Source organism: Vombatus ursinus, unplaced genomic scaffold (genome assembly GCF_900497805.2).
Source record: "Vombatus ursinus unplaced genomic scaffold, bare-nosed wombat genome assembly UNPS02014973.1, whole genome shotgun sequence".
In the NCBI taxonomy this organism is placed as follows: domain Eukaryota; kingdom Metazoa; phylum Chordata; class Mammalia; order Diprotodontia; family Vombatidae; genus Vombatus; species Vombatus ursinus.
In genome coordinates, this window is record NW_020954751.1 from 10,056,796 (window position 1) to 10,078,916 (window position 22,121).

General features: G+C 36.4%; 1 protein-coding gene across 2 annotated transcripts in view; it reads left to right on the forward strand.

Moving 5' to 3' along the window:
* The window catches only part of EFR3A (EFR3 homolog A), a 163,023-nt gene that overhangs the window by 459 nt on the left and 140,443 nt on the right, over window positions 1-22,121 (forward strand). Inside the window, exon 2 of one of the 2 annotated variants that reach the window (XM_027845506.1) lies at window positions 8,255-8,409. The exons of the other annotated variant lie outside the window; for it this stretch is intronic. Coding sequence (XP_027701307.1) covers window positions 8,376-8,409 — 34 coding nt within the window. The 5' untranslated portion in view covers window positions 8,255-8,375. The remainder of the gene's footprint in view (window positions 1-8,254; window positions 8,410-22,121) is intronic. 2 annotated transcript variants of the gene reach the window in all.

Here is a 22,121-nt window from a genome sequence, read left to right on the forward strand (position 1 = left end):
TGTGTGTGTGTGTGTGTGTGTGTGTGTGTGTGTGTGTGTGTGTGTGTACTGCGTGTGCCTGTGTGTGTGTGTGTGTACTGCGTCTGCCTGTGTGCCTGTCTGTGTGTGTGCCAGTCTGTGTGTGTGTGTGCGCGCGCGCGCGCCCGTGTGTGTCTGTGTCTGCCTGTCTGTGTGTGTGTGTGTCTGTGTGCGCCTATGCTGTGGGGAAGGTGGCATGGGGGAGGTCATTTCCAGGAGGGCTGGGGATGTTATTGAACGTTGGGTGGTGGTTGTACTAGGGAAGCTACAGGCGGTCAGGAGGTTCAGGGAAGGAATTAGGAGCATTGAAGAAGGCTGGGGAGCAGAGAGATGGGTAAAGAGAAAAAGGCAAGTAGAGAAGAGAGGAAAGTGTGTGCCAGTGAAGGGGGAGTGAGGACGTGGGAGTATGTCTAGCACTAATGTCTTGGTGGGAGGGGTCAGGCTACCATACTAGTCAGCCAAGTAGCATTTGTAAAGCACCTTCTGTGTTCCAGGCATTGTGCCAAGCACTGGGGATGCAAAGCCAGTCAGATAGCATTTATTGAGTACCTACTATGTGCCAGGCATTGTACCAAGCCTTTTGAATAGTCAGCCGAGTAGCATTTATTAAGTGCCTACTGTATTCCAGGGGAGACAGCTAGATTAGTGCAATGGCTAGAGCTCTGGGCCTGGAGTTGACCTGAGTTCAAATCCAGCTTCAGACACTTTCTAGCTATGTCACTCTGGCAAGTCACTTAACCCTGTTTGCCTCAGTTTCCACATTTGTAAAATGAGGTGGAGAAGGAAATAGCAAACCACTCCAGTATCTTTGCCAAGAAAACCCCAAATGGGGTCAGGAAGAGTTAGACGCAACTTGAGCAACAACAATAACTATATACCTGGCACTATGCTAAGTGTTAGAGATAGTCAGCCAAGGAGCATTTATTAAATACCTGCTGTGTGCCAGGCACTGGGTCAAGTGTTGGCTGACATAAAGAAAAACAAAAGGCATTTCCTACTCTAAAGAACCTCACTGGCTTCTTGTTAACAGGCCACATGTTACTTGAATTGAGTGAGTGGGTTCTGATCTATAAAGGTGAGTGGAGTTTCAGTGTTAGAGCTGGAGAGTGGCCTCCAGGCCAGCTTGTCATTTTACATTTGAGGAAACACTAAGGTCCAACTTGCCTAAGAAGTAAGTTAATGGCAAGTCTAGGAATAATAGAAAAAACACTTAACTTCCAGTTCCCAACAACATTTTCAGGACCTTTTGAATTACTTGGGGGAGGGAGAATGAATGGTTCCATTTAGTACTCTTGATCAAAGGAGTAGAAATTCAGTCTTTGGGAGATTTCCTTAAAGTTCAGAATTGATCAGGTCACTCTGCTTTACAGTAAACTAAAGTGGCTCCTTGTTACCTCTGAGATTAAATATAAACAAACTTATGTGTTTGGTATTTAAAGCCTTTCACAACTTGGCGTTTCCAGGCTTATTACATATTATTTCCAAGTCAAGCTGTCCTTTCTATTCCTCACTCTTATTTTCTCTCTTTACCACTGTGAACTTCTCACTTTCACCTATCAAACTCCCTAGTTTTCTTTAAGACTCATCTCAAATATCATCTGCTATTTGGGACCTTTTTTTGATCAACCCAACTTCTAGTGCCCTTCTTCACCTCAATTACCTTGTATATATTTTATGTATACCTACCCATCCAAATGTTGTGGCCCAGGCTAGATTTTAAGCTCCTTAAAGGCAGGGACTGTTTCACTTTTGTTTTTGTATTCTGTGGTGCTGTCATGATGATGGGCACATGGTAAGTATTTAAACACACTTGCTGATTGACTTTTTTTCTTTGTAAGAACATTAGCTAGCATGTAATAATTAGGCTTTATCAGCTTCTTGGGGCAAGCAGTACTGCTCTGTTCCTGATGGCCTATTTTAAATAAATTCAGATGCTTGTGACTTTAAAAAAAAAAAAAGGGTGCCTCATAAAGGGGAAGAGATGACAGTGAATCCATGTGAGTGGAGGAAAAACGGATTTTGTATATCTTAGAAATGTAGTACTTGATTATTATGAGGTAAGTACTGTTTGGCTGACTATTCCCAATACAGAGTTATTAGAGTTTGTAAATAAACTGCTTTTTTAATCTTTACTTTTTGGAGATTAATATAGGACATAATGGTGAGATTGAGCTCAAGCTCATGTTTAATAGGGATTATTCTGCAGATTTAGAGTTTATACAATACTAAAAATAAACAGAAAAATGATATTGACTTAAAAATGTACTTAATACCTGTTATTTTATTGATTTATGAATGAAGTGGGATCATTTCTATTACCAAAAAAACCCACAAAATTTAGTAGCATTAACATGATAAATTAACCATTTCTTCATCTTGCCCTGAAACTTCATAGTTCTCAATAATGCATCCTTTTTTTCCCTTGTCCGTTTTATTCTAGAAAGAAAACGGGGAGAAAGCTGTATATGCTGCATTATTAGTGTCCTTGAAAGACTTAATATAGCAATCTATAGAAAAACAATTCATCTTTTAAGTTTTGATGCACTTTTCAAAAATGGTTATCAAGTGTAATGTGATAAATTTTGCATAAATAAACTAAATCAGTACTTTTAACTGATACTGAAATAGATGGTTGAGAATTTGGGGACAAATTTTTAAAAATTCTATTTAGTATCCATATTTTTTGGTAGCTTATTTTTATTTAATTTGATACCTATATTTTTTGGTAATAATCTTGAAATAAGAAAAGTGGTAGAGAATCATTTTTAGAGAATTGGGACCAGGGGCAGGGAATCTAACAGGATAATAACTATCAGTGTTTAAAAAAGAAGTGGATACTATATTATTATTGCAAAGATCAGAAATACTTTATGGTAATTCTCTTTGTAGAGTAAGTAGCCCCCTAAAAACATTCTAAATTTTTCTTTTAATGTTAGGCTTAAATAGTTCATGTACAACTAACTACCTCTTAAAGACTTTGTTTAGTAAAAAAGCTTTTCTTTTGCTTTATCATAAAATTATGCTGTTTTTCACTACTTTAGTGGTAAATAATTTATGATGTTAATAATAAATAAAGATTATATTTTCAATTATGTAATTGCTTTTTAAACAGGCATATGGTAATTAGAATCAAATCAAGAATGTAGTGCAATGGAAACAGTAATCATTTCAGCTGTGATCTATAAAAAATATTCTTGAAAATTGCCTGAGCCTTTTCTCTATAAAGAGAATGTAAAGTGGGGGGACCCACAAACCAACCCTGAATAAAACACTTCATTCACCTGAAAGTGAAAAGGCCTCTGATGAGAATGAACTTAATCTTATATAGGAACATTCTGATAGTGTTTCTTTAGTACTCAGTTTTTGTTTAGCTGTTTTAATTAGGTTCATTTTCAAGATTTTTCAAACCTAGAGCCATATGATAAGACGTTGGTCTCTATGTTCCTTCATTTTTTTAAGTCTGGGAAGATGAGTCAAATTTAGAAAGCATCATTAAGAATCTTGACTTAAGACCGTAAGCAATTTTGTACCTCTAGGCACAGTCAATCGACAACTGCTATTTGCCATCAATGTTCACTGATTAGTTGTAATTTCAGATGAGAAGGCTTACATAAACTTAATCAGGGATGTATGTATTGGGTCTAAAATAAATTAACATTTTGCTTCCTCTTATTTATTACATTCTTAGCAGTCAATCAGCCAAAATGTATTAGTATATTACCCTGTTATGTGCTAGACACTGCCAAGTGCTAAGGATTCAAAGAAAGGCAAAAGGCAATCTTTGCTCTCTAGGAGCTCTCACAGTCTAATGGAGAGACATCCGTATGTACAAACAAGCTATATGCAGGGTAAATTAGAAATAATCAACAGAGGAGGGCACTAGAATTAAGGAGGATCAGGAAAGGCTTCTTTTAGTAGGTGAGATTTTAGCTGGGACATGAAGGAAGCCAGAAGCCAGAGGATAGAGATGAGAAGGGAGAGAACATTCCAGGCAAGGCAGGAAGGGGTGAGGGACAGAGGCACAACTAGTGAAAATTTCTGGAGTCTGGATATGGAATGTCTTGTTCGAGGAGTAGCAAGGTGTTAATTTCTAGAGTTTTCATGTTATTTGTGTAAAAGCTATTATCCATTGCTATGGAAAATTGAAAGTTGAACCATCATTTTAAAAAGTTTGTTCACTTAGGTTTTGTGTATTTTAATGTCTTTGGTTATTTGTATTATTTTTCTCGCTTGTGACCTTAGGCCAGTAGAGGTAATAATACCCTAATGAGGTCATTGTGCAGAAAGACTATCATAAATGTTAAATTGTTGTGAGCTTGGTGAAATATTATTATTGTTATTCTTTTTTGAAATAAGTATTGCATTGCTTTTAAAACAAATTTTTTTAGACCTTAATAAATAGTAATTATTTCACCAGAGATGGCACATTCTTCCAAAAGACTACCTTCTTGTCCTCTTTGTTTACACTTGATTATATCTGTCACATTTCTAGAGTTATTGACCTGAAAGGAGAATAACATTTATTTTGAATTCTAATACAGTAGTTTTTGAAGTGAGTGAAATCATCACTTTAAACTTTTTCTTCTGATCATAATCTTTACTTTTTGATGTAGATTTCAAGACTCATACACAATAAATAACTACTGCTGCTTTCTCTATCCAGATTGATCCTTTTAAGCCTAGACTCTCCCTACTTTCTTCCTCCTGACCCTCCAATTAATGAAATAATTACAGAAGTTGAGAATTGAATTTAGATCCGGGTTCCTGGCAACTAAAAAAAACATGATGGGATATAAAATTCTAATTGATAAAAGAAAGTATACAAGTTTATCTGAAAATACTAACTTTCTAGGTAGTGAATTAAAGTTGGAGTTTAGTGAGCAGTCCAGGCTTTGAGTAATAGAATGGAAGGTATACAGAAATCACATTCAAATGGACATTTCTTATATTTATCCTAAGCTGAAGTTATAAATAATAATCATTAACTATATCTTTGTGCAGCTGAGATAATTCGTTAAGTATTTTACTTTCTGATGATTTAACTTAATAAAGGGGTAGTGCTTATTAACAACTCTTAACCTATGTCTTTCAAATATCAGTTGTTTCAAGTGAGACTTTGTCAAATAGCAGTCAGTTCATGTTTGAATTCTCCTGGAATCATGGAAGTGACAGTAATCTGTTTTGTTCATTGAGTAGGGATCCATATGCTTTAAATTCTAAATATGGGGGAGGCAAGAGTTGACATTCTGTTATGAAAGTTTAGGAGCTTAATTTGTATTCTTACCCAGATGGAGAGCCAGCCCACTTACACATGGAATGGTATCTATGGGTAGGGCCACTGTTCTCAAAACGGCTCAACCACTTGCAAACCCTAGGACAAATACTTAGTTGAGACCTCAATTCATTGCCAAGTAACATGGAAAAGAAAGAGTTTGAAAAATATTAAGGGTAGATGTTATTAATCAATTGCCTTAATCATAAAAGAATCTTTGTAAATGGTTGATTTTATTATAACTCCATCCTAATAATTGAGTAAACTGCAAAATGCATCTGAGCAGCTCAGTGAATTAAGCTGTTGGATGGGATTCTGTTTAGGTTAATTGAACAAACATTTTAATGCCTTCTCTGCGTAAATCACTGAGATACAGAGATAAATAAAATATTACTCCTGACCACTAGTTTATACTAGTTTATTAATATTAATCATTTAAATGATTGCCAGCTTACCAACAGCTTATGTTCTCTATAGTTTACTTTTGAGTTGATTATTTGGAACTTGAAAACATTTTTCCATAGAAATGTTTTATACTACATTATTGGTTAAGTAGTCTTTTGGATATTCTGGAATCTGGCCACCTTTAATTATATAGTTTTTATGGGAAGATTAATTTGTTATGCTAGGAATTCATAGGTATGCCAGGAATCCACTGTCTTCTAACACCGCAAAGAATATACCACTGAGTCCTCCCTACAATGCAATATTAAAAGAATATAATAATAAAAGTATACTTCCTCACAACTCCTTCAGTGTTGGGCCACAGGAGTGAGAGTAGGACTGGGAAGGCACCAGTGGAGTCAGTAGAGGAGTGGAGGCAGGAAATTCTTCCTGGACAGTGTTCATTGGGTAGGGGGAGTGCTAATAACTTCAGCATTAAAGTTAGTCCCTGCCTTGGGGACATTTGTTTATGATAGATATTTCTAAGTTTGGGCATTTGGACTAGAAGAATACAGGATCTCTCAAAGTCAACCAAGGTGTGGCTTTTTTTTTTCTTTTTTTTTCTTTTTTTTTTTTAGGCAATTGGAGGTAAATGACTCCAGGGTCACACAGCTAGTAAGTGTCTAGTGTTTGGTCTCAGGCCAGATTTGAACTCAGGTTGTCCTGACTTCAGGGCTGGTGCTCTCTCCACTGTGCCACCTAGCTGCCCCCTTAAGGTGTGGCTTTAATGGAGGATCTCCACCACCTAAAAAAAATTTCTTTCTGAACTTGATCTTTCTATAAATTATGACTGTTAGAAAGCCTTTGACTACACATTTGGCTGCTTTTATTATTTCTTACTATAAGTCTGCAATCAGAACCAGTGGCAAAAAGTAGAATGGAGAGAGCATGGAAAAAATGTTTCCTAGAAGTCAGTGGAGTAAATGATTTAAGATTTGTGAGAACTTCTTGGTAACTTAAATTTTTTAAAAGTGAATTTTGACAATTTTGATATGCTATCCCAATTTGACAGTAGAAATTGCTAATAATGTATAAAAGGATTGTCTCAAGTAAATTTAATAAAGTCTGAGGTGCAGACTCTGAGCAGGATCACTTTATTTACAGTGATATGTATACCTGTTAACAAAGTGGGTCAGACCGGTCACCTCAGTAAAGTCAGGGACTTTCTTTATTGACAAATAAGAAAGGAGGAGTCTTGTTAGTTGTGGAACATTATGATACTAAGAAAGGGAGGGCTGGCATTCAGGTGAGGCTAATCATGCCCCTCACTGACAATTAAAGAATGTTAATTGTTTTATGGGACCCATCTTAATCTTGTAATCTTTGGTAAGAGATCAAAACTACTGGACTTGCTATCTCCTTAGAAGAGATAAAATCTATGCTAATTGCTGAATGACTGGGAAGCACAGACAACATATCTTTTGTTAAATTGTAGTATCAAACAGATGTCCTGGAAGTATCCTAGGGGTTACCAGTAATAGAGATAACAGCTAACTCAGAGGGAAAGCTAAATTCCTGAGCTTAACTCAAGGACATAGAAAGGTAGCTTTAGACAAGTGCAGACTCAGATATAAAAATCCTTACAGCATAGAATCAATTACATTGTAGGATCAATATAGTAGAAACTTGAGATAATTTTAGTTTTGATCTTTTCTGGATACAGTTAAAGTTCTGTGGGACAACATTCTACTTAGATGCTGATACTTCTTTCACCGTCTTCCTCCCAATTTTTGAATAAGTGGTTAAATAATGTTGGTAGTAAACTCTGTGCTTTTGAGAAGTAATGTTACCTGCCTGGTTGCTATCATTTTGCTTTTGAATATAAGTGGGAGGGTTTTGTGAATGACTGAGTAGCAGTAGGTGGAAATGATTTTTCTAAAGGAAAAGAGATAATAGTGCTTTTTACTTATCACTGCCATCCTTGAAGAGAAAGAGAGATGAGTTTTGCTTTTTTAAGTAGTAATATTGTCAGTCATATGAAAACTTGAGAGTTCAGAATGAATCATTTTATGTTGGAACATCTTAATAGGTTTTATTTCCTTGAATGATCCTATCTGATAGCAAGAGTACCAACTTATGACTGAATATGTTCTTGAATTAATGGCAATTTCTACTATGATTAATATGTCAAAACTGTCAAAATTCTGTTTTCATTGTTATTTGCTAAACTCTCTCTGTTCTTGAAAGAGCTCGATTTTTATCACTGGTGGGAAAACCAGGCTAAATCTTTTCCTCCTTTGAAAGTTGTAACCTGCTTTCCCCCCTAGCTTTGTAAATTCAGGGGTTATTGATAGATAATGTTGATTAAAGGTTTTCTTTCACCTCTTCTCTTTTAACCTTCTCTGAATATTTTATGTACCAGATACATTCCTTTTCTACTTTCTTTGACTTTTGGTGGTACATGTTTATAACTCTTGTCCTCAGGATAAATTCTCTTTTAAAACTTCATTATTTTTATTTTTATTCCCAATTGGTGAATTATTCTCTTCTGCCCTTTTCCTTTTTTATCTTATTCTCTAGGGTATTTCTGCTGGAGCAGTTCCTGGCTAAAGCTAAGTGTTCATCACACCCCTACTATTTAATTGGCTTTTTTGAACAGCTGCCTGGGCAATTTGCTGTGAAGCTGAGATTGCACTTTTAAATGGATCTTACACTGGCTGCTCAGAGAATAAAAGGTAGAAGATTTAGGTTGGCTGTTATCAATTGTGAAACCTTATAAACTTATATACAGTTTGAAGAAATATAAAGGTTAGGCTAAAGTACTGCACCTGGAGTTGCAAAGACCAATTCTGAGTTAAGAGGCCACAAAACAAATCTGATTAAGACAAATGATCAAATTTTTGTGACTACTAATAAAATGGGCATAGATATTACCCTTCTGGGATATTAGGATACAGTGAAAGAATTTATACAACTGGATTTTGGAAATAAGTCTTTGAACACAATTTTTAGGTGAAAACCTCAACCATGTAGGAGGTGAATTATTTTTTTAAAAATCTTAGGAAGGGAGAGGAAGTGTAGTAGTGTAGTAGAAAGACAGTGGACTAAGAATCAAGATCTGAGCACTTAGCAGCTTCACATGCAGATAGTATTTCATAGTGTTGGCATCAAGACCAAATGTCCTACACAAGGGTAATATTGTATTTCACAGTTGAGTTCAATTCACCAAACATTTTTATAAGCACTAGGTGGCACAGTGGATAAAGCATAGGGCCTGGAGTCAGGAAGACCCAAGTTGGAATCTAGCCCCAGTTATTAGCTGTGTGACCCTGGGCAAGTCACTTCACCTTGTTTGCCTCAGTTTCCTCATGTGTAAAATGAGCTGGAGAAGGAAACCGCTCCATTACCTTTGCCAAGAAAACCCCAAGTGGGGTCACAAATATTTGAATGTGACTGAAACAACTGAACTATAACGAAAACTACATGCAGAATGATATTCTGGGCTCTAGGGGAGGTCCCTGTCTTCAGTTTATAGTGAATTTAGAGGATATTATGAATTATGGGAAGATGTTAATTGTGAGCTAAAAAGATTTTAAGAACTACTGGTCTAGTGATATGAAAAAGAAGTGGGATCACTGTTATGTTTGGGTAAGCTATGGAGGATTGAATGACCTACAGGAATGTAATATGGTATTTCACAGTTGAGTTTAATTAACCAAATTTTTATGAGCATGAGGTGGAACAGTGGATAGAGCACAGAGTCAAGAGGTCCTGAGTTAAAAAAAAAAAAACAGCCACAGATGTTTTACTAGCTGTGAGACCCTGGGCAAGTCATTTTACCCTGTCTGCCTCAGTTTCCTCATCTGTAAAATGAGGTGGAGAAGGAATGTCCAACCACGCTAATATCTTTGCCACGAAAATCCCAGTAGTTGCACAGAGAGTTGTACATGACTGAAACAACTCAGTAATAACAACAATAATAATAAAATTTTTGCAGGTCTAAAATTATTGTGTAAAATCAAATCTTTATGTGTTTAAATAGAAATGAATTAAAGCTACATTAATCTTACTGAAGAATTAGTCAAGTATGATTAATTTTGAAAAATTAAAAGAGTCTTTATTTCCCTTTTGCACTTCTGAAGTATACATTGGAATTGTTGTAGGCAGCTTTTTAGTGTTTGACTTTTTTGTGTTTTTGAAAATGGCAGAAAATATTTTTCCAATTAGCCTTTTTGTTAAGTATGATGGAAATTTATTAAAGGATTGAAATATTGTAATATTGATTTTTTTTCAAGTGAAAATTTTTATTTAGAGCCTATTTCTTCTTATTGATTGATAGGGGCTTTACCTAACCACCTTGTCAAAATATAAATGAACAAAATCAATAACTTCCTTCTGTTTTAGCACATATCAACTATATCCCCATCATGTTAAGATTTAACAAAGATAATTTTATTTAAACTTTCATTGATATTTTTTTCTTCCTGAATACATCCCTTCCTTGTTCCCTGCCTAGTGGGCCATTCCTTGTAATAAGAATTGAAAAAGAAAGGAAGGAAAAAAAAAGGAAGACCAATCAATACATCATTAGTCTCTTACAGTATATGCAATATTCCATACCCATTGCCTCCTACCTCGGTAAAGAAGAGGAGAGAGAGATATTTTCTCAACTTGCCCCAGGATTGTTTGTTATACGGAAGCTGTCCTTAGTTTTACTTATTTATTTTGTTTACATTGTTGTGGACAGTTATGCTTTCCTACTTCTGTTTAGGTACTCTGCATCAGTTTATAGAGATATATGAAATTAAGGAAAAATTAGCTTTTTGATTATGGTTCATCATAGCCAAATATTTTTAGTGTAAGTACTCGGTAATTTTGGACTGTCTTTGTTTTTTAATTTGATTTTTAAATGAACTCTTTTTTTTAGGATCATTGGGCCTCACAGTTGAAGGCTTCAGCAGCTATGTCATTTCAACCAGAATACGAACAGGAACCTAGTCCATATCATCTCCAACTGAGTGGTCAATTCAGTCTTTCTCAGAATCTTCTACGATAGAGAACTCACTATATCCAAAGACAATACATTCTATTTTCACGTAGTACTAATTATTTACTTTTTCATTAAATTAAGCTGAAAAATGTCTCTGCAGCATCCACTCCATTATTTCCAATGCTGCCTAAAAAGAACTAGACATCCATTTGCCAGGGGTCAGATTTTCATAGGTTAAAGACAGTTATCATGACCCTGCTAAGTCCAAGCTAAACATTAACGTTTAACCAATTCTTATTTAGCATAATCTGTAGTCCCTTTAGGATCCTCTATTCAGCCACCAATGTGGTTCTCTGATCATGTTACTTCTGCTCCCCAATAAACTACAATGGTTCCTTATCACGTCCAGGATCAAATACAAAATGCTGTCATTCAAAGTCCTTCATAACTTAGCCCCCTCCTACCTTTCCTGTCTTTTTAAACCTTACACCCTACCACTTACTCTTCTATCTAGTGACACGACCTCCTTGCTGTTACCTGAACAAGACACTCCATCTCTTGGCCCCAACTATTTTCTCTGGCTGTCCCCCATGCCTGGAATGCTCTTCTTCCTCATTTCTGCCTCCTGGATTCCCTGGCTTTCAAGTTCCAGGTAAAATCCCACCTTTTGCAGGAAGTCTATCCCAATTTCTTTTATTACTAGTGCCTTCCCTCTGTTAATTATTTCCTTTTTTATCCAATATATAGCTTGTTATAACATTTGTATGTTGTCTGCACTGGATTGTGAGCTCCTTGATGTCCTAGACTGTCTTTTGCCATTCTTTGTATCCCCAGTGTTTAACACTTGTGCTTTATACATAGTAGGTGCTTAATAAATGTTCATTGACTGACCTGTTATTGAGCTTATGGCGAATAAAATTATCAGATCTTTTTCCAAGCTGTTAGCTTTGCCTATGACATCTTGTACTTGTGAAGCTGATTTCTCAAATCTACATTTGAGAATTTATATTTTATCTTTTTAAAATTTCATCTTATTAGATTAAGTCAATTGACATATTTTGGATCTTAGATATTGTCCACTATGTTGACTACCTCTCTTAAATTTGTGTAATCTTCACATTTGATAAGCATACCAACTATATATTCATGTCAGTTATAAGAATGTGAACTAGCACTGTCCATATCACTGGGAGCCTCTCCTAAGAACCTCCAACAATCCAAGTCAACATCAAATTATTATTGACTACTGTTTATGTGTGGTTATTAATAGCTGTGAATTCACACTTGAACTAACAAACCTATTGTTTCCTGAAATGGTGGAAGTGTTGGGCATTCAGCATGGGAAATATAAAATTGTAAATTTTTTCCAAAAAGTTTCAGCTTCTTAGCTTTTGACAAAAAGCACTGCACTGATTTGTTGTTTTCATATTGTGATGCCTTGAGAAATGTATAATGTATTCCATTTAAACAAATTATTAGAATTTTCCAGTTATGACTGAGAACAACAAAGCACATTTGGTCTTAAATTGTTTCAATATATGGCATAAGAAATGTGGGTGCTATGAAAAATTCTATATGGAGCATTATTAGCATTGCTATATTTATTAACTTTAATTGTATTAAAATACATTTAAAGGCTATAGACATCCCAGTGCTTTTAACAGTTATTTTCCCTATTTACTGGCTACTTCCCTGCTGCCTAGAAACACACCTGTGAGACTCCCTCCCTTAAAAAATCTTCACTTGAATTTACTATTTCAGCTTGCTATCCTATATCCCTCTTCCCCTTTGTAGCTATGCTTCTTGAAAAAGCCATCCTACACTGGTGCTTCCACTTACTCTCTTCTCACTTGACTCTAAATCTTCTGCAAGCAGGCTTCTACCTCATCATTCAACTGAAGGTACCCTCTCCAGAGTTACCAATGATCTCTTAATTTCCAACTCTAATGGCCTTTTTTCAGTCTTCATCCTTCCTGTCTGTTGCTTTTGACACCATTAATCACTTTCTTCTTTTGGTTACTCTGCCCACTCTAGGTTTTTAAAACACTTCTGGTTTTCTAAGCTCTTTCTCAGTTTCCTGTCTTCAGCCTCTTTTCTTCTCCCTCTGTACCAGGGCTTCTTAACTTGGAATCCATGGATAGAGTTCAGGAGGTCCATAAATTGGAATAGAAAAAAAATCTTTATTTTCACTAACCTCCAACTGAAATTTTACGTTTCTTTGATTATTTAAAAACATTATTCTGAAAGGGCACCACAAGCTTCACCAGACTGCCAGAGGGGTCTATGAAATAAAAAAGGTTGAGAACCCTTCCTCTACATTATTTTCATATAAGTATGTAGTAATGAATATTAGTTATTCCTATTTAGTTACTCATCAACTAGTTTGTCTAGGATGTCTAGTTTGGGAAAATTCAGCATAAGATTAATAAATGTGCATTCATTCATTCAGTGAGCATTAAGTTCCTATTGACTGAGTATTGTACAGTTTTGATGTTTAATTAGGTTATTGCTATTACTATTTTATATTTCTTCACAGTGCATTTCTTTTTTTAAAGTTTTTTTATGTTGCTGTTATTTCTGAATACCATAACTCCTCTTCCCTCAACCCTCCTTAGTAACTAAGACATACAACCAAGCAAAATAGGTAAATTTACCATCTTTGACAATATGAGGGAATTCACTCATTCCACCTTTGTATTCTGCCACATCTACTGAGAATAGTGGTGTGTTTCATCAACAATTAAACAAGTATTAAGTACCTGTTATGTTCTAGGGTACTGTGCTTGGCAGTAGGAATATAAATACATAAAACCAAAACAGTCGCAGTCATTTTTCTGGGTTCAATATTAGTCATTAAATTCATCCAAGTTCCCTATAATTTTTTTCAAATTCAATTTTACTTTATTTTCAGTTTCAAATTGTTTCTTGTCCTCACTCTCCTCCACCCTTTGGGATAAGGAAAACAAAATCCCATTACAAATATGTAAAACAAATTCCTGAAATAGCCATGTCAGAAGGAAGGAAAGAAAAAGAAAGAAAATGAAAAAAAAAATATATGTCAGTTTGCACTTTGAGTCCGTCAACCCTCTAAATCTGGAGGTGAATAGTGTGGTTCATCACCAGTCCTTTGGAATTGTGTTTGGTCATTGTGTTGATGAGAGTTCCTAAGGCTAGGTTGTTTTATCTTAATATTCTCTTGGTTCTGATCACTTCACTTTATATCAGTTCAACAAAGCTCAGGTTTTCTGAAACTATCCCTTTTATCATTTCTTACAGTAAGATACCATATACCATAATTTGTTCAGCCAATAATATATTTCCATTTGTCTCTCAGAAATAAGGAGTAGGGGAATGTATTGTATGTATATACCAGTCCTTGCCACATACTTTTACCAACCACAAGTTTTTAAATATGGTATAAAAAAATGTAGTTCAATATATAAACCATAAAGAAAACTGAAAAATAATTATTAGTGGTATGTTGTCCTATTAGAATGTAAGCTCCTGGAGGGCAGAGATTGTCTCCAATTTTGTTGTCAATTTTGTTTTTGTATTTTCAGCACTTAACACAGTGCTTGACACATAGTAAATATTTAATACATGCTTTTTCATTTATTTCATTTATTTATATGTTATTGTAAGACTAAAATGTCAAATGTAAAACAGAAACAAAAAATAGCAGATTAGGAATTTGATTAAATATCAGAACTGTGCACAATACCCAGAATTACTTATCCATGTAAATATTACAGAAATTCATAATTGGAGTGGACCTTGGATATAATCTAGTCTATCCCATATCTGAATGAAAATATCTTTTAAAACATCTCTGACAAGTGATCAGCCTGTGATAAAAGACCTCTAATGTTATAAGCTTACTACTTCCCAAGACTGCATATTCTACCTTTGAACAGCTCTATATATCCATAATATATTTGTATCTTACATATATGTCCCACCCCCTAATTGCATGTATGCTAAGGCTTTGTCTTGGGCTTTCCTATTTTCTTTCTGTACAATGTGATCTCATCATTCCCAAGAATTCAGTTATCACTATTTACCTATGGCCCACTGTACATTTCCAGTTGAATGTCCAACAGGCACATCAAGTTCAACATGTTCAGAACAGAACTCTTTACTACCCAAATCTGTCCCTCTTCCTAAGTTCTCTGTTTCTGCTGAAGGTACCACTATTCTTCTAGTCACTTAAGGTTTTGCGGCCAAGGGTGGGCATCATTCTCTGGTTTTTACTGACCCTTAGTCCCCATATTCAATCATTTGTCAAATCTTGCCTATTCTACCTCTTCATTCACATGACCACTACCTTACCCTAGTTCAGACCTTCATTACCTCTCAGTTACACTATAGCCTACTTGCCTCCTGTCTCTCCCCCTTTCCAATCCATCTTTCATACATCTTCTAAAGCAGTCTTCCTAATGTACAAGTCTAACCATGTCACTCTTCTTCAGTATGTATTTTGCATTTCTGTTTGGCATTTAAAACCTTCTGCAACCTGGCTCTAACCTACCTTTCTGATTACACATTACTTCCCTTTACAGTCTCTTTTGTCCAGCCAAACCGACCTTTTCTCACACGTGGTATTCTATCTCCTGTTTCCCTGCTTTTACGCTCTTCCTCCATTCCTGGAATGATCTCCTTCCTCACTTTCACTTCTTAGATTCTTTAGACTACTTTCAAAACACAGTTTGTTCATCAGCTCCTACATGAGGCTTTTGCTGATCCTTATAGATGCTAATGTCTTCTCATGATTTCTTCACCTGTAAAATGGGGAAAACAGTAGTGCCTGTCTTATAGGATTATTGTGTGAATCAAATGGGATACTATATATAAGGCACTTTGCAAATTTCAAAGCACTACTATATCACTGTTAGCTGTTATCATTTTCTTCAATCCTGATTTCAGGCCAGATTTTTTAGCTGCTTCTGTAAGCTGATTCATCTTTTTCACATCATTATTACTAATAGTAAAGGTACTGTTTGTACCTTTTCTTTGATGTACAACACTTTGTTTAAAAGAAAAAGTCTATCCTTAAATTCGTTTGTGTCTTCCTCATTCCTCTAGTCTTTCTAGCAAAGTCTCAATATGTACTTAAATTTCAAAGTCTCTCTAACAGTGTGAGAGTCCTCCTGATAAGGCAAGTGGTTTTGGTATGTAGCCTACAGAAGTTATAAGGAGAAGACATTTAGTTGAACCAGGTATTTGAATGTAGTATATATGTATGGCCTTTTGCTTGGCACTATAGGCATTTGTTCAAAAAATGAATGAGACTGGGTTCTTGCCTTCCTTTACTTCTTTTTATTAAACCATAAGTAAAGGGTTGAGGGAATTTTAGGAATTGACTAACATTTTCATAACATTTCAGTTTGTATAAGTAACATCTCTTGAGATAATTGAATAAAAAGTTTATTCTGATGACTAATAGATGTGAACGAGTGCTCTCTATCAGAAGGGGACATTTCGCACTTGCCATCATATTTAAGAATAAAAAGGAAAATCTGACCATTAAAATCAATTGGTTATAACATTTTTCCTCCAACTGATGATAATCTTTGAAAATTAATAAACTATTTGGTGAATATCATTAAATTTATTTTCTGCTTAGGTTTGCCAGGTGTTTACTCTTGGCATTCCAAAGAAGAGCTAATCATAGCAAAGTACAGCTGCCCTGTTGGTAACATTTTTAATTGCCTCAAAAGTTATGAGAAGCTTTTTTGACCACACCAGATTGTTTGCTATAGACTGCATTGGTAATATATTGAAGACATTTCTAGAGATGAAGTATTAGTGGAATACTTGATATTTGAAAGGAAGTAGAAGACAACTTCTTTTTTTAAGGGGGACCTATTTCCACTGGCTCTCTTACCATTATCTCTGATCTTTTCTTCTCATTTGTTACCTCTTTCCCTTTGGGATTTTATTTATTAGTTTAATTTTTCTCCTGCTTTTATCTGGTTATATAATCCACTCCCACCTACTTTTTTCCTCTTAGTTGAGTAGATTTCCTTTTCCTCTCCTTCCCTTCAACTAATCCTCTTCATTAATTTTTAAAATTTCATTTTTTTCTTTTTTTCTTTTATTTTTTTTAAAGGGAAACAGCTGATAGCTGCTTTATTTAAATTGGTAATTTAAAAAAATTATTTATTCTTAGTTTTCAGTATTCACTTTTATAAGCCTTTGAGTTTTAATTTTTCTCTCCCTTCCTGCCCTCCCCCCTCCTCAAGACAGTGTGCAATCTGATATAGGCTCTACATATACATTCATATTAAACATATTTTCAGATTAGTCATGTTGTAAAGAAGAATTAGGACCAATGGGAGGAACCACGAGAAGAAACAAAACAAAACAACAATGACAACAACGACAAAAGAGAGCAAATAGTATGCTTCAATCTTCATTCAGATTCCAGAGTTCTTTCTCTGGATGTGGACAGCATTTTCCATCATGAGTCTTTTGGAATGTCTTAGATCCTCGTATTGCTGAGAAGAGTTAAGTCTATCAGAGTTGGGCATAGCACAATGTTGCTCTTGCGGTGGACAGTGTTTTCCTGGTTCTGCTCACTTCACTCAGCATCAGTCCATACAAGTCTTTCCAGGTTTTTCTGAAGTCTTCCTGCTCATCATTTCTTGTAGCACAATAGTATTCTATTAGATTCATATACCACAACTTGTTCAGCCATTCCCCAAATGATGGGCATCCCCTCAATTTCCAGTTCTTGGCTACCACAGAAAGAGTTGGTGTAAATATTTTTGTACATTTGTAGGTTCTTTTCCCATTTTTATGATCTCTTTGGGATACAGACCTAGAATGATATTGCTGGGTCAAAAGGGTAAGCACAGTTTTTAGCCCTTTAAAGGGCATGGATCCAAATTGCTCTCCAGAATGGTTGGATCAGTTCACAACTCCACCAAGAATGCATTAGTGTTCCAGTTTTCCCACATCTTATCCAGCAGTTATCCTTTTCCTGTTTTGTCATGTTAGCCAATCGGATAGGTATGATGTGGTACCTCAGAGTTGTTTTGATTTGCATTTCTGTAATCAGTAGTGATTTAGAGCATTTTTTCATGTGACTATAGATAGCTTACTGCCTGTTCATATTCTTTGACCATTTATCCATAAAATTTCATTTTTTTTTTTTGGGGGGGGGCTAGGCTATGGGGTTAAGTAACTTGCCCAGTCACACAGCTAGTAAGTATTATGTGTCTGAGACCGGATTTGAACTCAGGTCCTCCTGAATCCAGGGTGGTGCTCTATCCACTGTACCACCTAGCTGCCCCTAAAATTTTATTTTTTGCAACCCATTCCAAAAAGGATTTCCTTTACTCATTAACCACCCTCTCTTTCTGTCTACTGTAGACCCTTATTCTCTGATTCATAACTTGTATTCATCACTCTGTATTCCTCATGAAATCAGAACTTCCATGGTATCCATTCCCAACTCTTCCCTCTAGGTACTTTTTGCCACGGGACTTGCTCCATGGATTCCACGTCCTTTGTGCCTGGCTGCCAGAATAGTGCCAATTTTTGCAGGTATCAGACAGGACGTTGCTGTATAGTAGGTCCCTCTCTCACCAGGTGTCTGATTATGCAGCCCGATGTAACACTGATCTATACCCACCAATGATTATAACTTCCCTTGATTACCTTTTTCTTCTACATTTGCCTCGAAGTCTTCTTCCTGGGTCCATGCTTTCCCACTCCCTTGGTGCCAGTTGCCCTCAGTGGTTCCAACCCTCCCCCCATATGATGAGTATACTTTTTAATCACCAAATCTCCCAGGCCACATCTTGTATCTCCCTTCACAGATCATCTCTCTTCACCCATAGGAACATTCATCAGTAGAACTCCCTCTCACTGTCAAAATAAGACTTCCTTTCCTCCCCTTTTCATTTCTTCCTTCCTCCTCCTCAGCCCCCCCCCCCCCCATAGTCTTTTCTCTTTCTGAGACTGCAGAGGTTGCCTTCTCATTGCCTTTTTTTTTTTATTTCTTTTTGGGCTAGGCAGTGGAGTTAAGTGACTTGCGCAGGGTCACACAGCTAGTAAGTGGCAAGTGTCTGAGGCCGGATTTGAGCTCAGGTCCTCCTGACTCCTGGTGCTGTATCCACTGTGCCACCTAGCTGCCCCACCTTCCCCTTCCTGTCATTGCTAGTCTTTGATTTGATCCTGCCCATCATATACTATCTTGTTATCCTCCTTTTCATGTACTCTCCCATGTTGTTATGTAGTCCCACAAAACAAAACAAAACAAAACAAAAAACACCTCATTGATTCACCCACCTGTAGGCAGGGTATCACCAAGTTCTGTCCATAATGTCCACTGTTCACCTCTTCACTGTTATCTTTTCCAGATTTCTGTCTTTATCACTGTCTGCTGTATATTTAGAAAGAAGTCTTACTGGTCTCTCAGTTGTCACTCTTCGGTTGCTGTCTTTGCCTGCTACGTTTATTCATTCCTGAATTTCTGTGTTCAAGAAGCAAATAATCTCTTTAAGTTCTAGTTTTCTTTCTAAAACTGTTTCAAACTCTTATTTATTATTAAATGTCCATCTTTTTTCATGTATAATTAAGCTCAGATTTGTGTGGTAGGTCACTCTGGGCTTCATTGTACACTTTGATGCTCTTTGGAACATATAATATTCCATTACCTCCTGTGTTTTCTAGTGAGTTCAAAATAGTCTTGTATTATTCAGGTGCCCTTTCATTTGTATTTGAAAGTTTTTCATCATGTGGAACTTGTTTTTGAATTGAATTGTTACATTTAACCACTTTGTGTCTTGGAGTTTGCAGCCTTGGGTATTTTTTGGTGGCAATCTATGAATTCTTTCATTTGTAATTTCATTTTCTATGTTCAGAAGTTCTTGGCAGTTCTATTACTTCTTTCATTTTCATGTTAAGGTTTTTTGTCCTGTGGTGCGCTTTTGGGAGACCTATGATCCTTTGGTTGTCTATATGCATCCTGTCTTCCATATCAGTGTGTTTTACGTGCACAGAAAGTATATTTTCTTTTAGTGTTACTGTTTTTTGCTTCTCTTTTTTCCAGATTGTATTTCACTTGTGTATTTGCAATCCCAATCTATTGTTCTTTCTGTTGTTTCTTTGATGAGACTTATAGTCACAGATTCAAGTTTTTTATTCTGTCCCTTATTTTTGCTGTGCAGGCCATACATTCAGCGTTTATAGTTCTCATTTCTCCTTTGAGGCACTTAAGGACAGCATCTTATGTTTTATGTTCTCCTCAAACTCCATAGGGTTATTCTGTCTCATGTGTTGGATAGTTTTCCTTTGTTTTGCAGTATTTCTTCACAGATACCTGTATTCAGGTGGAGGCCATATTTCCTTCTGTTGTTGCTGATTTTCCTGTTAATAATCTGTTTATGTTCAAGGTCCTTAGTTTTCTCCTTGTTGTTTTTTCCTTATTGCTCATTATATGAGTCCCTTCTCTCTGGTTTTTGTTTCCTCAGAGTTTGGATCTCAAAGCAGCTCAGTCTCCTCCCATGCTGAGCATGGGTTAACTAGCCTAGATCTGTTGCCCAACTGACCTTTGGGTGGTCAGAATTGGCTCCAGCTGGATGCTGTGCTCTTTCAGACTTGAGGGAATGCATAGCCGCTTTGTCCTGTCCTCATTGTCTGGTCCTATTCCCTCTATTCCTTAGTTCTTTGGCACTGGCAGTTTGGAGCTTTGCGGTTCACTACAGGGTTATCTGCCCTCATACTGGCTCTGCTGGTGTTACAAGGTTATTGGCCCAGTTCCAGTTCCAGCTCTGATGGAGATAGGGAGTTGCCTGCTCTGGCCTACTGAGCTTTGTAGTTGATGCAGCAGGGTTGTGACCCAGAGCTGACTTTTGCTTTTGAGGGATTGTGGCTGCCAGGCTGTCTGTCTTGCCAGGGCAGATTGTCACAGCTTAGACCCTGTGTCTTCATGGGACTGGAAAGAGGAGAGGGGAGGAGTGAGTTTTGTTGTAAGTTTGTGTTCTGGTGTCCTTGGGTTTGCTGGAGCAGCCTTGCTGAAGGTAGTGTGGAAGGTGGGAGAGGGCTACTGAGTGAGCTCAGTCGGTAAGTGTCTATTCATGGATTTTAGGTTTTTTTGGTTGTTGCTTTTTAACTTTCTTTTGTATTCTGCATGCCCTAGCCCATGGAGACAGCCAAAATTGCATTATTGTTTGTACATAATTTCTTTTGGAGAGGTTGAGGGGATTTAGAGTAAATATCATTTTCTCCATCTTGCTGCTTATGTGACCTGGCATTTCTGAGATAGCATAATTTGAAGACGCATAATTCTGCTTTCCAAATTAATAGTTTTGCCCACAAAGCAATAAGTGTGAAGGCATGCGATAGTGGTTTTTTTTTTAAGGACAGGTATGTGGCGTAGCAGTTAGAGCACAGGGCCTGGAGTCAGGAAGACCCGAGTTCAGATTCGTGAGGCCTCAGACGCTTAATAGCTGGTTGTCCCTGGGCAAGTTACTTAACTCTGTTTGCCTCAGTTTCCTCATCTATAAAATAAGCTGGAGAAGGAGATGACAAACTGCTCCATATCTTTGCCAAGAAAACCCCCATTGGGGTCATGAAGAGTTGGATGCAACTGAAACCACCGAACATTGGTTTATACATATGTTACCTTATTTGAGTACCATATGAGTTTCACAGGCAATAAATGCCGTAGTAATTCAGAGACACTGCTTATCACAGAGGGAGAACTTGATGGAGTAAAGTCCTGTGAACCTAAGAAATAAGGAATTTCTTATCAGAAAGTATTCCTTCTTCCTCAGTACTTTGTCTTTAACACCAGTTCTACTAGAAGCTTTTCCCAATCCTCTTACTTTCCCTAAAATTTTCCTAAGTATAGTCTGTACATAGTTGTTTACATGCCTCCCTTATGAGATTGTGAGCTCCTCAAGAACAGGGACTGTTTTTTGTCTTTCTTAAATATCCCCAGTGCTTAGCACAGTGCTTGCCATGTAGTAAGGTCTTAAAAACATTTATTGACTGACAACTAACTTATTTAAAACCTCAGCTGTCACCATATTAATATCTCATGAAATTCAGTAGCAGTCTTAATTTTGCTTGGGTTTTTGTTTGTTTTAGAAGTAGGTGGGGTTCTAAATATCTTTTGACCTGGAAAGTGATCTGAACCAGAAATGTTTATTTCTAGTCAGGGATACACTTAAATGATTTCAATCTGAAGAGACTATTTTCTAAAAAGGCATTTAGAAAATGATTTTATACTCATTCCACTGTTTAGCAACTTTTACTTTTCTCTAAGAAAAATAATGTTGTATTATAGTTTTGTTAGTTTCATTCTTTTTTTTTGTCCTTTGTGATCTTTAGAGGTAGAACATGATCTGTTTGCTGACCTTCTGTATGAAAACATCATAAAGATTATTAAGTAATCCCAGCATATAACTTTTTTTTTGTTGGGGTGCGGCTATCTGTGAAAGCATG